The sequence below is a fragment of the Vipera berus genome (assembly GCF_964194415.1).
Source record: "Vipera berus genome assembly, chromosome: 1".
NCBI lineage: Eukaryota > Metazoa > Chordata > Lepidosauria > Squamata > Viperidae > Vipera > Vipera berus.
The window spans coordinates 17,012,396-17,036,740 of NC_138202.1; the positions used below are offsets into that span (position 1 = coordinate 17,012,396).

General features: G+C 38.8%; 1 protein-coding gene across 4 annotated transcripts in view; it reads left to right on the forward strand.

The window, feature by feature from the left end:
- Nucleotides 1-24,345, forward strand: part of MYO9B (myosin IXB) — an 88,422-nt gene that overhangs the window by 12,920 nt on the left and 51,157 nt on the right. For all 4 annotated transcript variants that reach the window (XM_081316308.1, XM_081316305.1, XM_081316306.1 and 1 more), the window contains exons 3-15: nucleotides 3,804-3,898; nucleotides 4,106-4,168; nucleotides 7,009-7,108; nucleotides 8,020-8,120; nucleotides 8,386-8,515; nucleotides 9,765-9,854; nucleotides 11,150-11,266; nucleotides 11,457-11,591; nucleotides 13,372-13,493; nucleotides 14,620-14,761; nucleotides 15,693-15,888; nucleotides 19,266-19,341; nucleotides 21,514-21,603. In XM_081316308.1, the coding sequence (XP_081172434.1) occupies nucleotides 3,804-3,898; nucleotides 4,106-4,168; nucleotides 7,009-7,108; nucleotides 8,020-8,120; nucleotides 8,386-8,515; nucleotides 9,765-9,854; nucleotides 11,150-11,266; nucleotides 11,457-11,591; nucleotides 13,372-13,493; nucleotides 14,620-14,761; nucleotides 15,693-15,888; nucleotides 19,266-19,341; nucleotides 21,514-21,603 (1,457 nt within the window). The remainder of the gene's footprint in view (nucleotides 1-3,803; nucleotides 3,899-4,105; nucleotides 4,169-7,008; nucleotides 7,109-8,019; nucleotides 8,121-8,385; nucleotides 8,516-9,764; nucleotides 9,855-11,149; nucleotides 11,267-11,456; nucleotides 11,592-13,371; nucleotides 13,494-14,619; nucleotides 14,762-15,692; nucleotides 15,889-19,265; nucleotides 19,342-21,513; nucleotides 21,604-24,345) is intronic.

Here is a 24,345-nt window from a genome sequence, read left to right on the forward strand (position 1 = left end):
TCATATTAGAGACTTCAGGATTTGCAGTTCTTCATCACGGCACTATATCCCCTTTCTCTTGGATCTGTGCTTCTCAGCAAATACAGCAAACTGTCAGATATTTTTCTTTTTCAATTTATAAAAGCTTTTTGTGCTCTTTGAGCAAGATGGTTTAGAATGCCTACATGTGTCTGTCTATTCAAAAATTGTTCCACAGAAAGCAGAAGTTGGCTTTTCAAAGTCTTGCTGACTTTTAAAGGCTTCACTTGTAATTCTTACCCAGAACAGGAAGATTATTCTGAGGAAGCCCCTTTTGGGTCTGCTAACTATAGAATACCGGATGCTACTAATAATTGACAGCTGGGGGTTGCGGAGAGCAAGTGGAGACATGTCTATGGTCATAATAGATGCACATGTATTTATATTGATCTAAGGACAAACCTGTCAGATGTCCACATCTAGAATTGAGCTGTCTTGGTTAAAAACAATTTGTCTCAAGTATTCTCAGTTGCTGTATTTTTCAATATAGATTAGGAATATAAGAAACTTTCTCATGCCGTACAATTTATTAGGTCCTTTTTTCCCTATTTGGAGCTACTAAGATTTAAAACTGGAGTTTGACTTATCTAGGACCGGATGGGCCCCACATGAGAGACCAGAAATGTGAGGATAGCCTGGTCTGCAGTATGTCCAGGGCCACTGGAAGAGGCTTGGGGTACTGATTTGCTTCCACTTTGACTTTGTGGGGTTTGAGGAACGGAGGGGTACCTGATCTAGTGTTAGGTAGTGGGTCGCTACTAAGAGGCTTGATTTTTTTTTCCAAATTGCTGGTCCCACTTGGGTATCCTATTCCATTGCTGGTAGGTTGAGGTGCCAGGTAGCTATTTGAAGAGACAGTGGTCTCCATTTTGGTGACCATTTCCTTCAAATCCAGCTGCTCCTTTGTGGGGATCCTGGCCTGATTACCAGGCATCATGGCCTCAAGTTGTCGTTGACTAGCATCAGGTCTTTGTAAAGATCCATTCATGATTTGATCTTGGACAAACAGACATTTAAGAGAGTGAAAGAGTTCTTACTACTACTTATTACATCAAGAGATTGTTGTCCAGCTGCTCTTTTGGGGGAATTACCATCTGGCCACTCTGGTCAATTAGCAAAGCATTTTGCTCAATTTGAATCATTATGGCTGGCTGTATGAAATGGCCTCCCTATGGAGTTTTATTAGCTCGAACATTATCTGCTTCCCCCCACCCCAAATAAGACAGAGCTCTTCCAGAGAGCAATTGGAACATAACACCTAATAGGGTTTTTTCTTAGCATTCTCAGCATATCACTCTATTTTTAATTGCTTATTTTAAGACACTGGGACAATAGATAGATAGATAGATAGATAGATAGATAGATAGATAGATAGATAGATAGATAGATAGATAGATAGATAGATAGATGATAGATAGATAGATAGATAGATAGATCCTGGTGGATAAAACTTGGTGAATTAAAGAAAAGTAGAGAAATTCATACTATTTATCCTATTCTACAAGTTTGCATTTTCCAGAATTTCTGCAACTAGTTTTCCGTGAGGGAGGGATTATCTTAAAAATAATCAAGCAACATTTACTATATTAGTTTGATAGCTAATAGCATACTACCTTGGATTTTTTTAAAAAATAGCTCTGGATAACTTACTTATTCTTTGTTTAAATACTAAGTGTATGAGGTCATCTCATATTTTTAATATTTTCACATCACAGGCAGTGTAATTGAGCTAACAGAAAGAGAGTGCAAAAGTATAGTTTGCAAAACTCCCTTTTTATTCTAAGAGCTATCCTTCTCCCCCAGGTGGATGAAACTAAATATTTTCAGCTCTTTTCCCCCTTAATTTTGGAATTTAGGGTAGAAGAAAAGTTAACTGCAAGGTCATTTTGCCTTTTAAAACATCTAACTCCTTCCCAATCACTGGGTTCACCCACTTTTTGAGAGCAACCTACTGCAACCCTCAGAGTTGATAGAATTTGCACATTCTTTCTGTGTGCAACCTATGTGTAAAAACATAATTCAATGACTTGACATGTAGCTCTGCATACATTGTTGAAAACTATATACTTACAAAACAAAAATCTTCTTGGACAGGCATAAGAAAACTAGGAAGATTATTTACCAGAAAGTAAAGGCTGGGCAAATATACCATCTATACTTGTTTGATTGCAATTCCATTGAATAAAAGTAAAACTCTGTTTTGAATAAACATGGGTTGGAAAAGCTCTAACCATGTGTAAAATCTTTCAGAAACAAGGATGGATTTTATTGGATAAAACAATATTTTTATAAGAATAGAAGCAGATGATCCGTACTATGTTTTATCAATAAGAGTAATATAAAACCTGAACATGTATTTTAATACGTATCTGCACTATAAAGATTAAGAATGCAAAATAATTTCCATCTGGACTCAGCAGATGTTTCCAATGAGAGATAAGCGTTCAGAACTTAGTCCAGTTACCTTTCATACCTTTCATAAGCAGCTCAAAAGAAAATGAATGGAAATATTTTAATTATAACTTCAGAGGTTAGCATTTTCCTTCTTTTTCTCTTCCTTCCCAAAAGCCTTTCATATTATGCCATATATTTTAAAATATCAAACATGAACATACCATATATTATTATTGATTGTTGTAAGATAACCTGAACAAGACAATAAAACTGCAAATAAGATTTGCATAATTGTTGTCATAGGGCATGCTTTATGGGGGGGGAAGTAATATGCAGAACCTTGTATCACATGAAGGTCACACTCATTATTATTTGCTTTAGTGGTGCAAGAGGTGGAAGAACTATCTTTGCTATATGATTATATTTTATTTATTAAGAAAATTTGTATGGCTGCCCATACATGGCCACTCATTCATAGTGACCCTAGGTGGCTTACAGAAGTAAGTGCTTCTTACTATAGTATTGCTCCTCTTTCGGTTTTTGACAATAAATAATGTTTCTATTAAGAGCCTAATGCTGGGAAAGGTTGAGAGCAATAGAAGAAGGGGACGACAGAGAATGAGGTGGCTGGATGGAGTCACTGAAGCAGTAGGTGTGAGCTTAAATGGACTCCAGAAGATGGTAGAGGACAGGAAGGCCTGGAGGAACATTGTGCATGGGGTCGCAATGGGTCGGACATGACTTCACAACTAACAACAACAGTGTTTCTATTACATTGTATGGGGATAATGGTTAAAAAAAAATTAGTCAGCAGTAGGAGCTGTACTCTAGTAGCAGAGCACATGCGTTACATAAACAATATATTTGGTTCATTGTTTGGCATCTCTAAGACTCAGAGAAAATTCAGATAGCTATAAGTAATTAGACAATAGCAATAGCAGCAGCAATAGCACTTAGACTCGTATGTCGCTCCACAGTGCTTTCTTTACAGCACTCTCTGAGCAGTTTACAGTATCAGCATATTGCCCCCAACAATCCTCATTTTACAACCTTGGAAGGGTGGAAGGCTAAGTCAACCTTGAGATGGTCAGAATCAAATTCCTGGCCATGGGCAAAGTTAGCCTGCAATACTGCATTCTAACCACTGCACCACTACACTACAGCTCCTAATATCCTAGTTAAGTGTAAGGCAAATTATAATTACTACATGGAAGCATAGCCCATGGTAAAGCATCTTTCTTGCATTTTGAGCCTGCCATTTTCAATTACAGGATTTTACACTACAGACTTAGCAGCAAGAGTTGAGTCTTAAAACCTTGGAAAGTTGTCAGCCAGAACACACAGTACTGTATCATCATCACTGAAAATAAAATCATTTTGCTTCATTTCAGGCCTTTGGGAATGCAAAGACAGCCCACAATAACAACTCAAGTCGTTTTGGGAAATTCATCCAGGTCAACTATTTGGAGAATGGCATTGTCCGAGGGTAAGTGCTGTGCATATGCTCTCACTGTTGTTCCATCAAGTTATAATTCTGGTAGTGAACAGTAGAGTTCAAAATAAAACTAGTCCCCTGCATTGCTGATAGTCATAAACAAGGGTCTGAGCAGTGTGCTGTGTTCTGTCTTGAAAGAGATTTTTATAGATTCATAATGTCTGCTTTTGCGCTGTTGTTTCTTTTCTTGGCTTCCAGAGCTGTGGTTGAAAAATATCTCCTTGAAAAATCTCGCTTGGTGTCTCAGGAAAAAAATGAAAGGTAAGAAGTTATGGACTATGTAACAGAAACTTCATTTTTGCTTCATCCAGGCAGCATAATTAGTGACATTCATTTTGCACTTTATAAAAAAATATATACCGTATTTTCCAGCGTATAAGACGACTGGGCGTATAAGACGACCCCCTACATTTCCTGTTAAATTATAGGGTTTGGGCTATACTCGCCGTATAAGACTACCCGTCTTCCAACGCACACCAAATAAAAATTAAAAAACATCAGATTTGATTTTAATATGGTGATTTTAATTCAAATGCTTATGACATGCAGGTGCTTAGTAGGAAAACTGTCACTTATAAACATAAGGCTGTTTGTCATCAAACATGTAAACATAAAACAGTGCAAGTGAATTAAACTATAATAATAATAATAATAATAATAATAATAATAATAATAATAATAATAATAATAATAAGAAGAAGAAGAAGAAGAAGAAGAAGAAGAAGAAGAAGAAGAAGAAGAAGTTGGAGGGGACCTTGGAGGTCATCTAGTCCAACCCCCTGCTAAGGCAGGAAACCCTATACCATTTCAGACAAATGGCTGTCCAGTCTCTTCTTAAAAACTTCCAGTGTTGGAGCATTCACCACTTCTGGAGGCAGGTTGTTCCACTGGTTAATTGTTCTGTCAGGAAGTTTCTCCTTAGTTCTAGGTTGCTTCTCTCCTTGATTAGTTTCCATCCATTACTTCTTGTCCTGCTTTCAGGTGCTTTGGAGAATAGCTTGACTCCCTCTTCTTTGTGGCAGCCCCTGATTCCAGCAACCATTCCCTATTTTCCTAATTCACTTTTTCACTTTTCCTAATTCACTCTAAAGCTTTCCCTGCGCAGAGCCTTAAGTAACACAAGCTGCCTGCAATTAGTGCAGGTTCGCATCCCACCAGGCTCAAGGTTGACTCAGCTTTCCATCCTTCCAAGGTAGGTAAAATGAGGACCCAGATTGTTGGGGGCAATAAGCTGACTTTGTAATAATGCTGCTTGGGGGGGGGGTGAAAGCCCTAATAAACAGGCATATACACAGAATGAAGGCTATTGCTAAGCACATTGATTTGTGCTTTAAATTGTAAGCCACAGTGAGTCTTCGGAGAAGGGCAGGATATAAATGGGATTTTTAAAAAAAAAGACCAAATGGGAGATCCGCTCCAGGTTTTCCAGCCAGCCCGCCCAGTTCCTGAGTCAAATGTGTCCTTAGAGCTAAGCTGCTGCTCTGGCTGCTGCCTTCCCCACCTGCCTTTCAAGTTGGGATATACTACAGCTGCTCTTCAACTTTAGAAGGAAAGACGCCCAGACCCCAGCCTGTAAAAAATCACAGACTGCAGCTTCTTCTCCAATTGGTCCCGCTTTCCCTGCGCAGACTAAATGGGAGATCCGCTCCAGGTTTTCCAGCCAGCCCTGTCCCTAAATTTTCAGCACCCGGTGTATAAGACAACCCCTGACTTTTGAGAAGATTTTCATGGGTTAAAAAGTAGTCTTATACGCCGGAAACTACGGTATATCCCAAGCAAGAAATCAGAAAGAGGTTAATTATTTTTTTATAACTGTATTCAAATGATATGTCATCAAAATTCTGGAAAACCAAGTTTTGACTGGTTATTCATCCAGGTGTATTTGGTTGATCTGACTTGAAAAAATAAATTTCTCATTTTTTTATTGGTCTTTCTTTGAAACACACTTGTTTTAAAGCAAACGTGTCAAATCATCATGCAGGACTCTATAGAGAAGCTACTATGATTTATAAACATTTTAATAACTTTAACAAGAAAGAAGAGAATGAAGATTAACGAAGTCTGGTTTCCAGCTCTACATCACAACAAAATAAAAGAAAACAGGCCGTAATTAATGAACACCATAGACAATCTTCAGCAGTCTCACCTAAAAAATAATAAACAGCGTGTTTCAAAGACAAACCATCCCAAACAGCTCCTTTGTAATTTCACCTCTGAAGACGTCAGCCAGAGTTGTTGGCAAAACATCAGGGTACCAAATAATTAAAATACAGTCTTTTAGCCCAGAAACTCATCACCAGTGGAATTAGAAAACATATTACATCTTCCATCATAAAATGTCTGCTGTAGGCAAACTTACCTATTCACATAATATGCTAAGCAGGCTGAGCTACACAATACCCATTTAGTGAGCACAAATGAGAAAGGTTTCTGCCTGTTATTTCTTCCAACTCCAAAGGACGCTTTCTCTTAAGTCTGGCTTACCTTTGCTTTTTTCTGAGCAAATAAGTACATTTTCAGAACAAAACCCTGGATTGCATTCATTTATACTTAGAATGCTACCGAACAATGTCAGTTTATAGAATGCCATAAATCTATTTAGTTTTATATTGATTAAAAATAATTTCACAAAGGGAATCTGTATACTTTTGTGTAAGTAAATGTCAGCTGAGGAACAGGGTACGGATTTATCAAGAAAGATGTCTGAAGGCCCTGCCCTTTTTGGATATGTTACTAAAGAGCATATTGAATACTTCAACAATTGGAAAGAGTTTAAAACATTTCAGAGTAAAAATGAGCTAGAATAAAAGGTAACATTCCACTTGGAGGGAGTTCCATGCTGTTGATGCCATCAACTAAAAGGCCCTTACATTCCTTATCTTTATCCAAATAGGAATGTCATTCAAAAAACAAAGATTCTCAAAAGCTAATATTAATATTGGATTAAATTGTTTCTGTTAAAGGATCCTTTTAGATTCCATATGATTCTGATATTAATTTTAGGAGCTTAGTGATTTTACTGAAGATGCCCAGGTAAAAATAATAGGATCGGGAGTCAGAGAAGTACTGTTAATGGAAGGCTGGTGTGCTTGTTTCTGTAGGAACTACCATGTATTTTATTATTTGCTGCTTGGCGCCAGCGAAGAAGAGCGCAAGGAATTCCATCTCAAGCAGCCTGAAGACTACTTCTACCTCAACCAGGTATACAAAGGCTTTTTTGTCCTGACTTTGGCTGACAAACGCAAGGCTCTGCTGTGATTTTCACTCTCAGGAAGTGAAGGGAACCCCAAACAGGCCTCCTTTGTTCCTCCATGAAAAACTGCAAAGATCTGGCTTAAACCAGACGTGTTATAAGTAAAATGTTATAGATGTGTCAGCCAGTTGAATAGCCCTTAATTCTTTTAAGCCTTTTTTTAAAAAAAAAAAAGTCTGTGATTTTCTTTTAGTCACATATTAGGAAATTAATTTTTAATCAGCAGAAGGATATACTATTTTTTCTGAAATTAAGTTTATTTATTTACGCAGAAAAGTAAACCAAGATTTTTGAGATTTCTAACTTTGTGAAACAAAATGTTGAACTAGATTAACCTATGGCTGATTTAAGGGTAGCGGGAGGGCCTTATGTTGTAATGAACGGTTTGTAAGGAAAGAACAGTTGTGTTAGGTCTCTCTCTTACCATCTGACTTCCTTTTTTTGCTCTTGAGAAAATTTTTAGAATGGGCAAAGGAATGGAATACTTCTTACTTCTCCAAGTAACTTTGGTAGGAACTGATTATTCTATTCTATTTAAATTGGGTTTAAGGACTAAAACAATCATGATTCCACCAGGGGATTCACACCAGGGGAATGCAGCAGTAGTTCACTTCTGTTCTATATATATTTGACATTATATTCTGCTTTTTCATGACACAGGCCAAGTCTTCTGTTAATGGTACTTCTATTTGATCCTCTTCTAGCAGCTGAGAACCTGTACCTTTATTAGTCCCTTCTCCACTTCTGTAACTGCAGTTAAATAGAATTGCTAGAAAAGGAATTACCAAGGACAATTGTGGTAAATTTTGTCAGTAGTAGATATCCCTACTTATACTTGCAAGTTTGGATTTATTCACAGCATAACTTGAAAATTGAAGATGGAGAAGACCTCCAGCATGATTTTGAACGATTAAAGCAAGCCATGGAAATGGTTGGTTTTCTTCCAGCAACAAAAAAACAGTAAGCTATATTTCAGCTGTCTCCTATCAGTTTTCAGTAAGCACAGAAGGATACACCATATATTATATGAAGTCATTTTCCATTAATGTGCGAATAAAGTTCTATGAAACTAATCAAAAGGCAGAAAATTATGTTAAAGACTCATGAGTATTAACTCATGCATAAATGTACATTCTCATCACATTCTAATGGACAAGTATATATGACACTCAGTAAAGATATTCTTCATCTGAAAGATACACTATCCTGCTTTTTACTTCCACAGAATTTTTTCAGTGCTTTCTGCAATTCTCTACTTGGGAAATGTTACTTATAAGAAAAAGGCAGCAGGTCGAGACGAGGGGCTGGAAGTGGGACCCCCTGAAGTGCTAGATATTCTCTCACAGCTTCTGAAGGTAACTCCCATCTTTCTACACAAGTATTTGTCTTGGGCAGAGAAGACACCCCTGATCACTGGGTGCAGAAAAGATCCTTAATTTTACCTTTCTTAAATAACATTGAAAAAACACTGTGGAATACAGTGGAATTTTGGTACTCAACAGCTTTGAAACTCATCAAATTTGGTACTCAACGCATTTTGATGTGAAAATTTTATCCCAGTACTCATCATTTGTTTGGTACTCAACCCACAAGCTAGAATTTGTCAGTGTCGGCTGCCTTGTGGCTCACTGCATTATTCCTTAGGGGAAAAAATTGTTTGGTACTCATCGTTTTTGGGGTTCGTTGTGCCTCCCAGAACCAATTAACAATGAGTAAAATATATATTTTGTTTCTGTATTGATAAACTTGAAGCAACTTACATTTTAAAACCCAAAGGTGCTTTTTTCATGAGGTAATTGGACTTTCTCGCTTTTCTTTGAAGACGTTTCACTTCTCATCCAAGAAGCTTCTTCAGCTCTGAGGAGAGCTCTTGAAAAAAACACCTTTGGGACAACCGTGACCTGAATGACTGAGAATCTCCATAGACATTTACATCTTAAAACTTAAAAATCAAGCAAACATTTAAGCTAAATAAATATCTGAGCAGGGAAGAAAAAATGCACTTTTAACTTCACTGCCTTCAGGAAAAGTTACTCCTTGGAGAGGATATTGCATGAAATAATTGCTATTATTGGACCCTGATCCAAATAGATACATGAAATCTTGGTCTGTGAATGCATTTGGAGCAGGACTGAATGCAATTTGAGCATCAATGTACAAGAAAAGGCAGACGTTTAAGTAATCATGGCCCAGTCCAGTCCTATTTCAGGGTGGATGGCAGACCAAGCATGTGAATCCTGGCTATTAAGAAAGGAAAACAATAAAAAAGTCTGTATATATTTGCATGCAAATGATGCTCTGCTAATGGAAAATAAGAATTGAGATGTTAGAAAATTGCAAGTGAGATATTTTGTAATATCGAATCTATTGCATTATCAAATCTTCCTGTTAAGGTACCTTAAAATTTTTATACTTTGTCATTTGCACTGCCTTGCTTCAAAAGCTTAAGATTAAAACCAATGGGGACAATTCTCCATTTTCTGCAGCAACTTTATAGGGACTGGATAAGTAGAATTTTGATTTTCAGCAATAATGGATAATTACAGATCATTTTCATCCTGGATTTCCATGTCAGATTGTTCATTTCAGCTCTTTTTCTCCCAGGTGAAACGTGAAATCTTAGTGGAAGTATTGACAAAAAGAAAAACAGTGACAGTGAATGATAAACTGATCCTTCCATATAGCCTCAATGAGGTGAGTTCCTAATAGGTTGGGGTTAGTAAGATTTTTTTTGTTAAAAAAAATTACAGATGGCTCGGACTGTAAGGGCAACTTCATCTTTTCGTATATTTATAGGATATCCTGTAACAATTCTGAGAGAGTATAGTCAAAAAATCAATAAAGCTATTAAAATTCAGTAACACCAAAAGAAAACAAATCTATATTGCAGCATCAAAACACAAAATTTCCAATCGCCAGAGGCTATTGCTTAAGTAGCAGATTTTTTTTAAAAAAAATAATTGGTTTCCCCATCAATTGTCTGCCCTCTAGAGCAGGGGTGTCAAACTCAATTTCATTGAGGGCCGCATCAGCATTGCGGTTGCCCTCAGGGGGCCGGGTGGGCGTGGCCTGGGTGGGCGTGGCCTACTGGGTGGGCGTGGCTAAAGTGCGTATGGCCTACTGGGTGGGCATGGCCAGCTCTACATCATTCTTTTCAAGGGTGCCTATGGGGGCCTGGGCAGGAGTGGGACAGATCTGAGGGTCTCTGGCAGGAGGAGGGTCTCTGGGCCAGGGCCAAGGCAGTGGGGGCTGTTCCCTCACTGTTTCCAGGATGGCTTCGCAGGCCGCATGAAACCACTTCACGGGCCAGATCTGGCCCCCGGGTCTTGTGTTTGACATGTCTGCTCTAGAGCCTTAATTTTTTTTCTGCTTATACCTAAAAGATGGTAGGGGTCTTGCAATTATGAGACACATAATTGGAATCAGGAGGCATAAAATGGAAAATATAAATTATGGTGATGATTTCTTGGAAACCAATGGGTAAAATGCTAACAATACTAAGCCATTTTTTTCAGTTTTTCATGTCCCTCAGAAAGGCTTAGGAGCAATAAGGGGTACCTAAAGGATTAGTTTTTTTCCAAGGACCTCTACCCACCCAACTAGGCCAAGCAGAAGGGGCATGCTGCAGATCTCATCAGCCAAAGAATTTGGCTGGCGAGACCAGAAGACAAGCTTTTTCCACAGTGGCCCCTGCTCTGTGGAATATCCTTCCTTCGGAGAATCAGAATGGCCCTAGAGTTGTTTCATAAAGCCCTAAAAACCCGGCTTATTCCTGAGCCTAGGGTGATGAATGTGTGTCAAGGGCCCCATTTCCTGGCTACTCTTTTAAAAAGTTTTTAATATTTTTAACTGTCATGTATTGTTTTGAATTATAAGCCACCCAGAGTCATTGACGGAGATGGGCAGCCATAGACATTGAACAAACCAACAAACAAACAGATGAGCAAAGCAAAGTGATATGGAGTTTTCTTTGTGCTTTTAATTTGCAGGCCATCACAGCTCGTGATTCTATGGCTAAGTCTTTGTACAGTGCCCTCTTTGACTGGATTGTTCTGCGAATTAACCATGCACTTCTCAACAAGAAGGATATGGAAGAGTCTGTTACGGTATGTTTCCAGGAAACAGATGATTCTTGCTTCTGAACTGTGTAACCGTCTGTCACCAGGCTAGTTTTTTTTAAATGGGCAGGGAGGGTCTGATTTTGAGAAGGTACCAGCCACAGTATATTCAGTATTGAGCACATGAATGTAGTCATGCCATTCTCCTGATTCTGTTCCCATCTCTTCCCGTGCATAGTGCTTGTCCATTGGGGTACTTGATATATTTGGTTTTGAAGACTTCAAAACAAACAGTTTTGAACAGTTCTGCATAAACTATGCAAATGAGCAGTTGCAGTATTACTTCAATCAACATATTTTCAAGCTTGAACAGGTAAGCAATGGAAGAAACGGAAGGGTTTATGCTTTTTATTTTGCAGATTAAGTATGGGTTTTTTAAAAAAAACTTTACAGCAAGGAAATATGTATAAAACATTTTGAATGACATCGAAATATTGATTTGGGATTTGAGATCTTGCTGATAGATTTCAATTTGCAAACCTCTGTCTTTTACCTTTTTTACTCATAAATTACTTTCCAACATAAAACATTTTACAGTCTCTATAAAGATGCAAATCCAACCATGAAAATAGATTAAAGAATACAGTTATGAAGCTATTCAGATCCAAGATGAAAAGGGTGTTTTGCAGGGGCCATGAGCATCATTTGCATGGACGTTGGAAAGCAGAGATGGCGCAACAAACATATTCCCAGATATCAAATGTTCTCCCCTCCACCCCTGGTATTGTGCAGCAGTCTGGTCTTCCTATAAAGGAAGAGGGTCTCAGTAGTAGATTGGAATATGTTAGTGGAATATTTTAATAGCTAATTCTCAAGGTAGTTAGGCTGAAAAACAATGTCTTATCTAACCTTCATTAAAACCTCCTTCTCCCAGAGTGTCACAGGATACAGTCATGAGTTCTTGGAGAGTACAGGTAACAACAACAACAACAACAACAACAACAACAACAACAACAATAATAATAATAATGTTGGAAGGGATCTTGGAGGTCATCTAGTCCAACCCCCTGCTCAGGCAGGGAACCCTATACCATTTCTCTTCTTAAAAACTTCCAGTGTTGGAGCATTCAGATTGTTCCACTGGTTAATTGTTCTAACTGTCAGGAAGTTTCTCCTTAGTTCTAAGTTGCTTCTCTCTTTGATTAGTTTCCATTAGTTTTTACTATTACTTCCCTTGTATCTGAATAGTATTAAAACTCTTGTGTCTGTAATGCTTAATGGGATGAAACTCTGCACTGTAGGGCAAAATGTTTTGAACCAAAGTACCTCAAGTGGGCTAACTTACAGATTGTGTCCAAAATCAGAGGCACATGACTCCCATGGAATTGACATTTGTCAAATTTTATAACACATTGTATGACTCAAATGTTATCGTAAAGCATTTCATGGCATAATACAAAATGTTTTAAAACATTTTTTATGATCAGTTGCTGATGCTTGACTGTGCTATACAATTCAACATGGGCTGCTTTCAAGGCAGATACAGTACATCTCTCAATAGCTCCGTAAATTTCTTTCAAAATTTTCAAGTACATTAGAAGCTCTGCCATTGTTGAAGGCACTGGGAATCTGGCAAGGAAATACCTCTGAAAGCATGACCCAAGAATTCATGGGTTGTCTAGTTATTTCTAGAAAATGGTCATTTACAAGAAAGCCATTGTTAAGTTTGTAATTGCTGACATGTAACTTTTCTGCTTTAGAGAAGACCTTGATTGGAAAGGGGAGATATTCTTGCTTTAAGATTATGTGAGCGCTCTGGTCCATTTAATTTACTTTCTGTTTTTTATAATGACTGGCTAGCAGGCAATTCTGAGAAACTCAGAACCAGAATATAGTGACAGCCCTAGAGCTTTGTTCAGCCACAATAGACAGCAAGATACTTCTTTCTCTTTCAATAAAGCCACCTAAGAAAATGGTTGTCATCTTATGATATTCCCTAAACCATGTGGTACACAAAGAGTTTATTTATTTTTCTGTCCTCAACTGCCAGCCAGATGACCCCAAGTTCTAATATTATGAGCGGTGAAAAGGTAATAGTATGAGAGATAAAGAAAAACTGTTGATGCCTGACTTCCAGCGTTTATTTCTTGCAGGAGGAGTATCAGAGTGAAGGGATTGCATGGCACAACATTGACTATACAGACAATGTGGCCTGCATCCATTTAGTTGGCAAGAAACCAACTGGTCTGTTCTACCTACTTGATGAAGAAAGCAAGTAAGTCTAGCTAGCTGTGGGACAAGGAGAAAATCTACAATAAAGAGAGAAAAAAGAAGTATAAATTTATTATGATATTGCCTAAACAAATGTGAAATTGGGAGGGAGAGGAGATTGGAGAAAGTGCAGCCTCTGTCCACAAATTTACAGTTTAATAAGCCTTATATAAAATAAAAGAGATATGAAAGTAACAGGAGGAAAAGCACATTTAGGCATATATTCCCCTAAAACTAAGTATTAAATCATTTGGAACAGAACAGTCCTGGGAAGAAGAGTCATAAAGTATCAGGGGGAGAAGTATAAGGGAAATATTTATTGAAGCAGGTGAAGGAGAGAAGGAGAGACTTGTAAGTTGGACTAGAGGACTTTCCAAAAGAATGATTCTATGATTAATGATGCTGGACTTATTAAGGTTTTTTTCCCCCTTTGTAAATGCACTATATCTTCTAGTAAAGATGAACAAGTGGATATACTGTAGCTAGGGCCCTGGATTTGCTATTGAACCTTTAAAGTGCACGATTTGTGAAACTAGGCATATAGGAGTCTGATCACTATCCGCTTGAGAAGGCACAAAGTCCCCTTTCCATTAATAGTGGAGGGTGAAATCAGTTATGCAACCAGGAGCATCTAAAGAAGGAAGGGATAGCCTTTATTGCAATTATTGTCCAGTCCTATTAGTAGTTCTACAATTATATTTACCAAAGAAAAGTGCAAAGCTACCATGCAGTGACAGTTAAAGAAATGTGCATGAATTCAGTAGAATTTAGAATTTTACTTTCGACAGGTTGCGAATTGCCGGGATGCAGAATTTTAAAATATTTAGCCTGGGAAGGAAACAGAAACTGGGAAAAAGTTTTATTATTTTTAACTAAGTCCTCTTAATTTATGAAAATTCTTAGGAGAAATGACAGATACTTTTAAAGATGTAACAACAATGATGTAACAAAAACTGCTTATTAAAGAATATCAGTAAATGTGAATGGAATACTGCCAACCCTCTTACCTGCAGAACTCCTTTCTACATTTGGGAACTTCTGGTATCATCTCCTCCCCAGTTTGCCAAGTTTAAGCTCCACTGAAATTGATAATTTATTCTGCCTTTGGCTTCCTCTTTTGCTGCTTGCAGTTTTCCACATGCCACTAGCGAGACGCTTCTTGCAAAGTTCAAACAGCAACATGAGGACAACAAGTTCTTCATTGGGACTCCTGTATTGGAACCTGCTTTCATCATTCAACATTTTGCTGGCAAAGTGAAATATCAGATAAAGGTAACTGGAATATGATTCAAGTTGCAGAGAGTCAAGGAATTGCTTGTGGCTTAATCAGCAAAAAAAAGTCTGGTTGAAAATGTCATAAGAAGATCCTTGCTAGTTAGAACAGGCTAAAACACATCGTTTAAAAAAATCTCATCTCATCAGTTTGGAATGGAAGTTTTACAAGAGTTTCAATAAAAATGATCATTTTTCTTCATCATTCATACATAATTTTATGTCTGTAAGCAATTTGGTCATGAGTCACAGGAACACGAGGTCTTCAGTGGGTGATTGAGGCCATAGGTTTTTCTTTCCAATTTTGAACAAGTAGTCACTTTAATAAGGACACTGTCAACGCTGCAAACATTGGATGTTTTTGCTCTGACAATATAAGAGGCAGCCTTTTCCTTTAAACTGTTTTGCTTTGAATCAATGAAGCTGGGGGGGGAGGGGGGATGTTAACCCGGTTGTTTTAATTAAGATAAGGGATGGCAGCTATAGAAAGGAAGTGAAACTTTGCATGTTAAGCTAATTGGAGAATGTGATTTATGGCGTGTAAGGGAGGGAATTGTGTATGATACGATGTGTTCAGGGGAGGAGAATTCAGATTCTGGCATCCATCCATGAGGGCCAATGCTTCGTTCTCATTATTATAGACTTTATAGAATAAACAATGCTGGAATGTTCTTTGATCTGTCTCATTAGTCGGAACCATGACAGACACAGAGAATCCATTGCCATTGCCCAGTCAATCAGTGTTCGTGTAATAGAAATGTTATTCAAATGAATGCGCACATCCCAAAGTATATTTTATGGTACTGATTTCCAGCGGTGAATCTACTACCAGGGTGAAGAAGGGAAGGAAGATATGCAGAGCTCTGGTTAAATCCATCTATCCATAACCCTTGCTATGTGCCTTAGCTTCCATGACCATTCTCCCTTGTAGGATTTCCGTGAAAAGAACATGGATTATATGCGGCCAGATATTGTTGCCTTGCTGCGGAGCAGTGACAGCACTTACGTTCGTGAGCTGATTGGAATGGATCCAGTGGCTGTTTTCCGGTGGGCTATCCTCCGTGCAGCAATCCACGCCATGGCTGTTTTTGCAGAAGGTGGTCGCCAAAGAGCTGAGAAAACGGCAGGTAAGCATGAGGACAGGAAAAAGTAGTCAAAATAACGATATCTGCATCTACATTTTAATAACAGAAGACTTGATCTTCAGGTAGTGTAATCCAGATTAATCCCTCAGCAATTCCATTCAAATTAATTATCTGAAAATGCTACGATGGATATAAAATAGTTGAAGTGGGAATAAGGTAGGTTCATAAGTTTCACACAATCTGCTCATAGAATTGTTTTAAACATGATATTTTATCTAGTAGTTTATACTTGCCTTCTTCATGTAATATTACTGATATTGTCTATTATATTTTAAATTTGTATTTCTGATTATTGAAAGCCAACAAGGGGTCCCGTGATTTTCAAAAGCAAATAAATGCATTTAAATTAATTATACTGCCTAAGAGTGTTCTGTACAAATAATAAGACAAAGAGGAACCAAACAAACCACAGTTTCTTCATTGTGGTTTCTGTGATTCACACAAGTGGATGTTGTGCAGGTTCATTTGGAAACTTTCAGAGCTTAAGCCAGGCCTCCTGTTTTCATTGCATCTATGGATGTGGCTCCTGCTGATCCCTCAGTTATTTTAAGCCATACTGATAATAATTTGCTGAAATGTGGGATTTTTTTTCCCCCAGAGTGATTTTCTGGACTTTGCTCAAAAACATTTTCATCCTTTTATTGATTATTTCTTTGCCTCTCTCCTGTTGGTTTGGTTTCTATTTTGTGATGGGGGGGGGGGAAACCTCTCTTTGGGGCTCTTTTCATTTATTTAACCTCATGATGAGCAATTGATTTGTTTCTTATCCCACCTTTATTATTTTTTCTAAATAACTCAAGGTATTGAACATCCCTAATACTCCTTCCTCCTCCACAAATTCCAAAAGTGTGTGAAAAGTCTCCTCCATCAAATGGGCATATCTTTTGCTTGTTATGCTCTAGAGAAGTCTAGGTGGGCGAAGTCCTGCCCTCACTGCAAAGCTTTTATTAATCAGGGAGAAAAGAACCATTCTTTACACCTGTGAGGTGTTCCTTTAGAGCAGTTGTCCGTAACCTTTCTGGCACTGTGGACCACCGGCGGCAGCGGGGGGGGGAGGAGAGGAGATGGTTTTGTGTGTGTGCTGCTGGCGCAAATGCAGCTTCGCCCGCTCACCCAACGCCTCCGTGGCTCAGTTCCCAACAGGCTGTAGCAGCCTGGCATCAGGCTGCAGACCAGGAGTTGGGGACGGTTGCTTTAGAGCAAACTTTGAAAGTGCCAGGTGCTATTTTGCAAGCTACCTTGCAAATCTCAATTGCTCAGTTGCTGTTATAGATAACAGAATAACTGAGGTGGAAAGGGCCATGGAGGTCTTCTAGCCCAACCCCCTGCTCAGGCAGGAAACCCTATACCATTTCAGACAAATATGTCAAGGTGTGGCTTGGGGAACTGGTATTCTGCTTCTGCCCCAACTGTGTGCAATTTGGAGAATGCAGAGGGTCAAGCTACAGACATGCAATTATTTGTGTCTACTTCTGCCCACAGCCAGTGATCAGTGAAACCGGTTCTCTCTGAGGGCAATTGCCATACATCTCCCCCTTCTGAACGCTTTGAATTCTTGAGCTTGCAAGAAGAGACTACTAAGGATTTACTTTCTGAGGTTAAAATCCTAGAACCTTCATCAAGACAAGCTTGTCATTTCTTCTCCAGAGAAGCATTGTGATCCAATTAAATCGCTAGTGTACCTCTTTCCTACCCTTCCTACCTCTTCTTTTGTTCTCTTGCTTCACACTGGGAGGACAGAAGGTGGTTAGATTCTCAAGGGCAGCCAACACAGAGCTGCATTTCTTTTCCCCAAAGACCATAACTCTACGTGATGAATAACTCCTGGAGTCACCACACTGGTTTGTAAGATAAAGAGTGGCGTCGGTTTCTCTTTAGCTTCTCAATCCTCACCAGTTCAACACTGTGGGGATTTGAACACTTGTAACGTCCTAGCTTTTTTGTTACGTTTAAATGACCACACTTGGTCTTTTTTTATTATTATTATTATTATTATTATTATTATTATTATTATTATTATTATTATTATTATTATTATTATTATTATTTTAATTCCATTTATATCCCGCCCTTCTCCGAAGACTCAGGGCGGCTTACAAGCTTAGCAGTAGCCTTCATTCTATGTATATGCCTGCTTATTAGGGCTTTCACACACACACACCAAGCGGCATTATTACAAAGTCAGCTTAATTGCCCCCAACAATCTGGCTCTGTATCTACCTTCCTGCTTATTTAGCTCAAGCGTTGTCCCATTGGAGGTATCTCAGTGTTTTCACATTCTTTACTTAAAAGTTTCACAGATTCGCTGAATCTTTTCCAATCTCTTCTATCTCTATTCTTAACCCAGAGGTTATATTGTTAGTCCTAATACGGGTAGAGAAATATTCAGAGGAATCAGTGGCTGTTCAAACTGACTGGCTACTTTCGTGGAAGACAACCTCACTGGTCCACTGTGAGACCCTAGAGAATTTCCCTGCTTATTTTTCCAATACAGCAACTTGTCTTTTCCTTCCTTTCCTAGTGCATGTTGCTGGCATCTTCCTATTGCCCTGTTGATCCTCATCTCTTCCTATATTGGATAGTTCATGCAAAAATAAATTACCTTCTGCAATATTCCGTATGAACCACTGCAACAAGTGAGGCCTTAATATAAACGTCAAAGCAGCCATTGCCTATTAGATGATAACCTATTGGGGCAATTAGTAATTTAACTTCTCATCTGAAGCGTAGTACCTTGAAGTAGTTAAAATGGGCGGCAATGTAGACTTTCAGTTTTACTAAGCATTTCAAGATGGACTTTTGGCCAGAGTGAGATGTAGCCTTTGCCAAAGCAATCCGATCATCCATTGCATCATGAGTATGCATCTGACACCACCCTCTCCCTGAGCCCAACCTATTCCACTGGGTGACTGCTTTGGAAAAAATGGGTTAGCTCCTTTTTTTAAAAAAAATCAACATTTAATATACAAACCAACCGTTTGTACATATATAGACCATTAATTAAAAAGGCTGCTTATTTATCAGTAACTATAGTTGTTCAAATGATCACCTGAGTATTCCCATTATTCTGTTTCCACTTCATTATTTTGCTGGTTTTTGGATTCAGATTTTGCTGAATCAGCCTCAAGAACTGAGGAATGACTGGGAATTATGTTAAGTTATTGAATATGCAGTAATGATCCTGTCTTTTAAGCTCTAAAAGATTCTGAATTTAGCTTTGACACATGCAGGATCTAGGTCAAGATGGCTGCTCAAAGAATCCCATTTATAAAACAGTAACGTTGTTGGTGATGGGCAAAGATTACCGAGGTTAGGCTGGCTGTTCATGCCAATATAGATTTTTTTCCCTTTTCCCCTAGGGGTAATACGCCATGGACCCAGAATCCCTCTTGGGGAACTGCAGCAGAGCAACACCCCAAATGAGAGAGTTTATCGGTAAGAAGCACATTTAATTGGGTTTTGTTATTATTGTTATATTTCTACCCTTGTCGTGGCTTCTTTTGACAAAAGACGATTCCTTGTACTGCACCGTTTCCTGATCTTGTTTTTTGTTTTACCATAGTAGCCCCTAGAGTAGGGGTGTCAAACTGCTGGCCCGTGGGCCGGTTGCATCATACAGAGGCCACGCCCACCCCAGCTCCAGCAATGTGAAAAAAAGTCACAATATGTCACGACATGTCACATGACGCAGAGAGTTTGACACCCGTGATCCAGAGGAAATCAGTGCATTGCAAAAGTAACTTGGCATCTTCGCTACTACCTAGTTCAGAGGTAGGCAACCTTGGCTCTTTTATGACTCATGGATTTCAACTCCCAGAATTCCTGAGCCTGCTGGCTCAGGAATTCTGGGAGTTGAAGTCCATGAGTCATAAAAGAGCCAAGGTAGCCTACCCCTGACCTAGTTCTTTGATTTCTTTCCTTTCCCATTCTGAGAACTTCTTATTTTGGTAATCCTACCCAAATCCTACAAGTTGGCCTCTGTGGTTTATAGAGAGAAATTAATTCAACTATTTTGTACAGTAAAGACTTTGAATTCACATGTGTGTGGTTTTTTTCTTCTCTTAATGTACGATAGCAGGGGGAAAAAGACAAATGCCACGTACTAGGTTCTTCAAGAAGTTTATTTTCTATCAGTATCATAACTTCTCTTTGTAAATATGTGATGTCTCCATCTGGAATAATACTACTATATTTGAAGAAGAATATTAAGAATGAAAATTGAGAAGAAAAGAGTTATTGGAATGATTGGGACTTCAAAAATCTGAGGGGGGAAAGACTAGCATGTTGGGAACTGTAACTCCCCCCACCCCATCCCACCCAAAAAAATGCAAGTGAGGAGAAACATGATCATGGTATATAAAATCGTGCATGGCAAGGAGAAAGCGAGCAAGAAAAACTTCTCTTCCTCTCAGAAAAATAGGACTGTAGGGTAGTAAAGCTGATTTGGAAGGAGATTTAGAACAGACAAAGGAAAGCCCTTCTTGAATTAGTAAACTATGGAATTAATTGCCAAAAGACGTGGTGGCAGTACCGACTTAAAATGACTCAAAAGGGTTGGACGAATTCATGGAGGACACGTCCATCAGGTCTGATTATCCTGCATCCTCACAGTACCTCCAGCTTGGGGCTGCCAACTACTAGAGCCCAGCTATTTTTACATTCTTACGTTTTCTTTCTCGTGCTTGAATATTGGGTGGAAATGACTGAAATCCACCGTTTCCATCCCTGCTCCTATCACCACTCCAATTAATATGCTAAAAATTTGGTAATTGACTAAAGATAATGGATTCAAACCCGTCTGGACTTCCTTGCAGGACGAGTACCATAATTTCAGTTACTTGGAGAAGCACTAATTTTCTAGGTTTGGGACTGCACTCTTTTTTTTTTAAAGAGCTCACCTTTGGACATTGACAGGCTTCCCTTTTAATTCTGCTTAGAGTTGGAAGCCTGCAGAGATACCTACAGCTTTTTCTGGTTGAAGTGTTGTACAACAGCAACCTTTAGCATAAGTTGTTAGCAGGCTAGAATTTTCATGCAGCTTAGTATTAGCATTATGGCAATTCAAAATAATGAGTTGAATTTTAAATTGATAGTTAAATGTGTGTGAACGTGTGTGTGATTTGCATAACTAACATTATGTTGTAGACCAGAGGTCTTCAAACTTGGCCCTTTTATGACTTGTGGACTTCAACTCCCAGAGTTCCTCAGCCAGCATGCCTGGCTGAGGAACTCTGGGAGTTGAAGTACACAAGTCGTAAAAGGGCCGAGTTTGAAGACCCCTGCTGTAGACAGTGCTAGATGAGATATATCCATGAGCAGTTTTAAGGAATATCTTATATCAAATATTAGAAATATAAGAGAAAGTAATTGATTCTTCCTGATACTTTTATCTCCTTTTGGTATGCTGTGTCTTCCCTGATGATGATGTTCATCAGTTCCCTGCCATATCAAAGCACAGTTGCTTGTTGTTGTTTTCCTTGGGGAAGGCTTATAAGAAGATAAAAGTGGGTGGGGGGCATGTCTGACCAACTTACCCTAAAGCTTTGCCTTTCTGCCTACTTTATTACTTTGTTGATTGAGCATCGTTGCATGTTCCCCTTTTTGCAGCTGTTCAGTACTTGATTTCTCATTTGATTGCTCTGAGGATTTTGATATAAACGCTTTTGAAGACATCATTGCTTCATATGAAAGCAAGAAGTAAGTGGGTAAAGTTGGAGGACCTTGCCACTGTGGCAGGGGAAGCACGATCCTGGGCAGACAGACCTGAGAATGACCTGGTGCAGAAAACCAGGGATAAAAAGTCACTGTCTTCTTCTCCAACTTCATTCCAGAAGTCACTGAAACTCACAGTTGGGATATTCTTAGGCAACTCAAAATACTGCAGATATAATGGAGTGTGCAGGTTGTCCTCGACTTACGACCACAATTGAGCCCAAATTTTCTGTTGCTAAGTGAGACATTTGTTAAGCGGGTTTTGCCCTGTTTTATGACCTTTCTTGCCAAAGTTGTTAAGTATAAATCACTGCAGTTGTTAAGTGAGTAACACAGATGTTAAGTAAATCTGGCTTCCCTATTGACTGCTTGTCAGAAGGTTACAAGAGGTGGTCACATGACCCTGGGACCCTGCAACTGTCACAAATATCAGTCAGTTGCCAAGCATATGAATTTTGATCACATGACTATGGGGATGCTGCAGTGGTCGTAAGTGTGAAAAACGGTCATGTCGCTTTTTTCTTGCCATTGTAACTTCAAATGGACACTAAATGAACTGTTGTAAGTGGAGGACTACCTGTATTCCTTTTTTAATGCTGAAATGGAATGCTGTAATTGAACTTTCAATTTAAAATACGTAGAGGAGTGGGGTAACCGATAAGAAGTGGAAAGAAGTGTGTTTCAGAAGAATGAAGACTGTTCCTCTGCCCAGGAATGACTTTTTTTTACACTTCTATCACTTTTTTTCTCTTTCTTTTTTCCTTGGCTTCCTTTCTTGGTTTTCTTTCTTATTAATTTGTGCCTCTCTGGAGAGTGGCAAAGGTAAGTTTTTGTGTTGAATAAAGCTGTCCATAAGCATGCTGCATGATTGGAAGGCTGTTGATAACCACTCATTTATTGGGGCACTTTCCAGGCTGACTGTAGGAACTAAACATGGAGCAGAGTTCACTTGCAATTTGTATGCAATCTTCCTCAGAGAATACGTGCGTTAGAAAACTAGAAACCTGAATTAAGAATCTTTTTTTTCCTGCTACAGAACAATCTGTCTGGAAAACTAGTTTCAATATTCACAGTTCAATCAGGGAGCGTATTTTTATCTGTGGGGTATTGGTGGGGAAATTGTGCACCTTTCAACCACTGGGTCATAAAACATGTCTAAAAATATCGTGCCAAACAAAATAAATAAATCACCAAATTATTTTTATCTGTAGGTTGACAGCCAATCTTGTTTGGCATTCAATGCAAAATACACTAATGGCTGGGCAATGGCCTGCTATGAATAGTTCATTTAAACTGATAAAACGTCTTCCATGGTCCAAAATGTGAACAGTTTAAGAGCTATCCCCCAAAATAGCAATCTTTGCCATATTCTATCATATATTCCAAATCTACAAATTAAGGATATTCATCCCTATTTTATATTCAAGATGAACAGGTTTTAAGATAAAGTCAGCTCAGGAGAAAGCCTCTTGTTTGACATTTTCAGAGCACAAATGGCAATAGTGGGATAGAGACTCCTTTGTTTAATTCCTGGTGCTTCTCTTTCACACCTCTCTCCTCTGTGTGTTCATATGTCTTGTCTGCCTTGTTTTGGGTGTGTGTCCATCATGTCTTAGGGACTTGCATGAGCAAATAGTTAGGAGTATAAAGGGCCTGCCCTGGCAGGGTGAAGATCCCCGCAGGCTCCTGCAGTCACTCAGCCGGTACCAGCAGCCCTGTTGCCATTTCCTGTGAGTTTGTGGAAAAAGGATGTTGTGGGGCAGGTGGGGGGGGTGGGAAGCTCAGGTTTTCTAGCTTTGCAGAGTTGTATGGTGCAGAGTGCATAAGCAAACCTGTGCAAATCTTAAGCTTGCATTTTTGTGGAAATTACTGAGGTTCATTTCTCTTAGTCTTGCAGAATTTGGCTCTATTTCATGTGCAGGAAACACAGAAGTGCTGTGGTAGATTTCTCAGTTCTTCCACATCAAGCTGCATATTCTGGCTTTAAAGCATGTGCTGTGTATTCAAAGGCAGGCAGGTCTTGACTTACTAATTTCAGTAAGTTGTTTATAAACATAACCCTTCCTTCCCCAAGAATGTCCAACGTAAAGAGCCAGAAAGGCATAGATAGATTCTCTCACCCATGTTTCAGAAAAAGAAAAAAAGTCTCTTCTGTGTTGCAGGAGAGCATTCAGGTTTTTCCTACTTCAGGTTTCTGGATATATATCCAAGTGAAAACCTTATTTTTCTGAGCCCCCTACAGGTAGTACTCATTTAACAACCAACTGGCAACTTGTTCATTAAATGAAGCAGTTACTAAGTGAAAACAACTTCAGCTTTCCTTTGCTTTACAGATCTGTGGAGGTTGTAAATGCAAGGGGCTGATCATCAAAGACACTTCTTCATCACCGTTATAACTGTGAATGGTCACTAAACTAGTCAGTTGCTAAACGAGAACTGTCTGTAATTACAGGCTGAGGAGAATTTAAAAAGGGGAGCCTCTTTGCACTGTGATTTAAAGAAGAAATTTCTTATCACAGCTTAGTAAATTTTTAACATTATTTCATATCACATTTTTTTTATTTTAAAAATGTATAACCCCTTTACCTCAAGTAATTTTCAAGGCAAGTTATAAGGAGCAGAATATCTCCTACAGAAAGAGAGCCTTAATCCTTTTATTAAAGGCATCTCTCTTCTTTTCTTTTCGTTCTTCAGTCCCATGTCAAGAGGCAGCTGGGACTGCTCTTT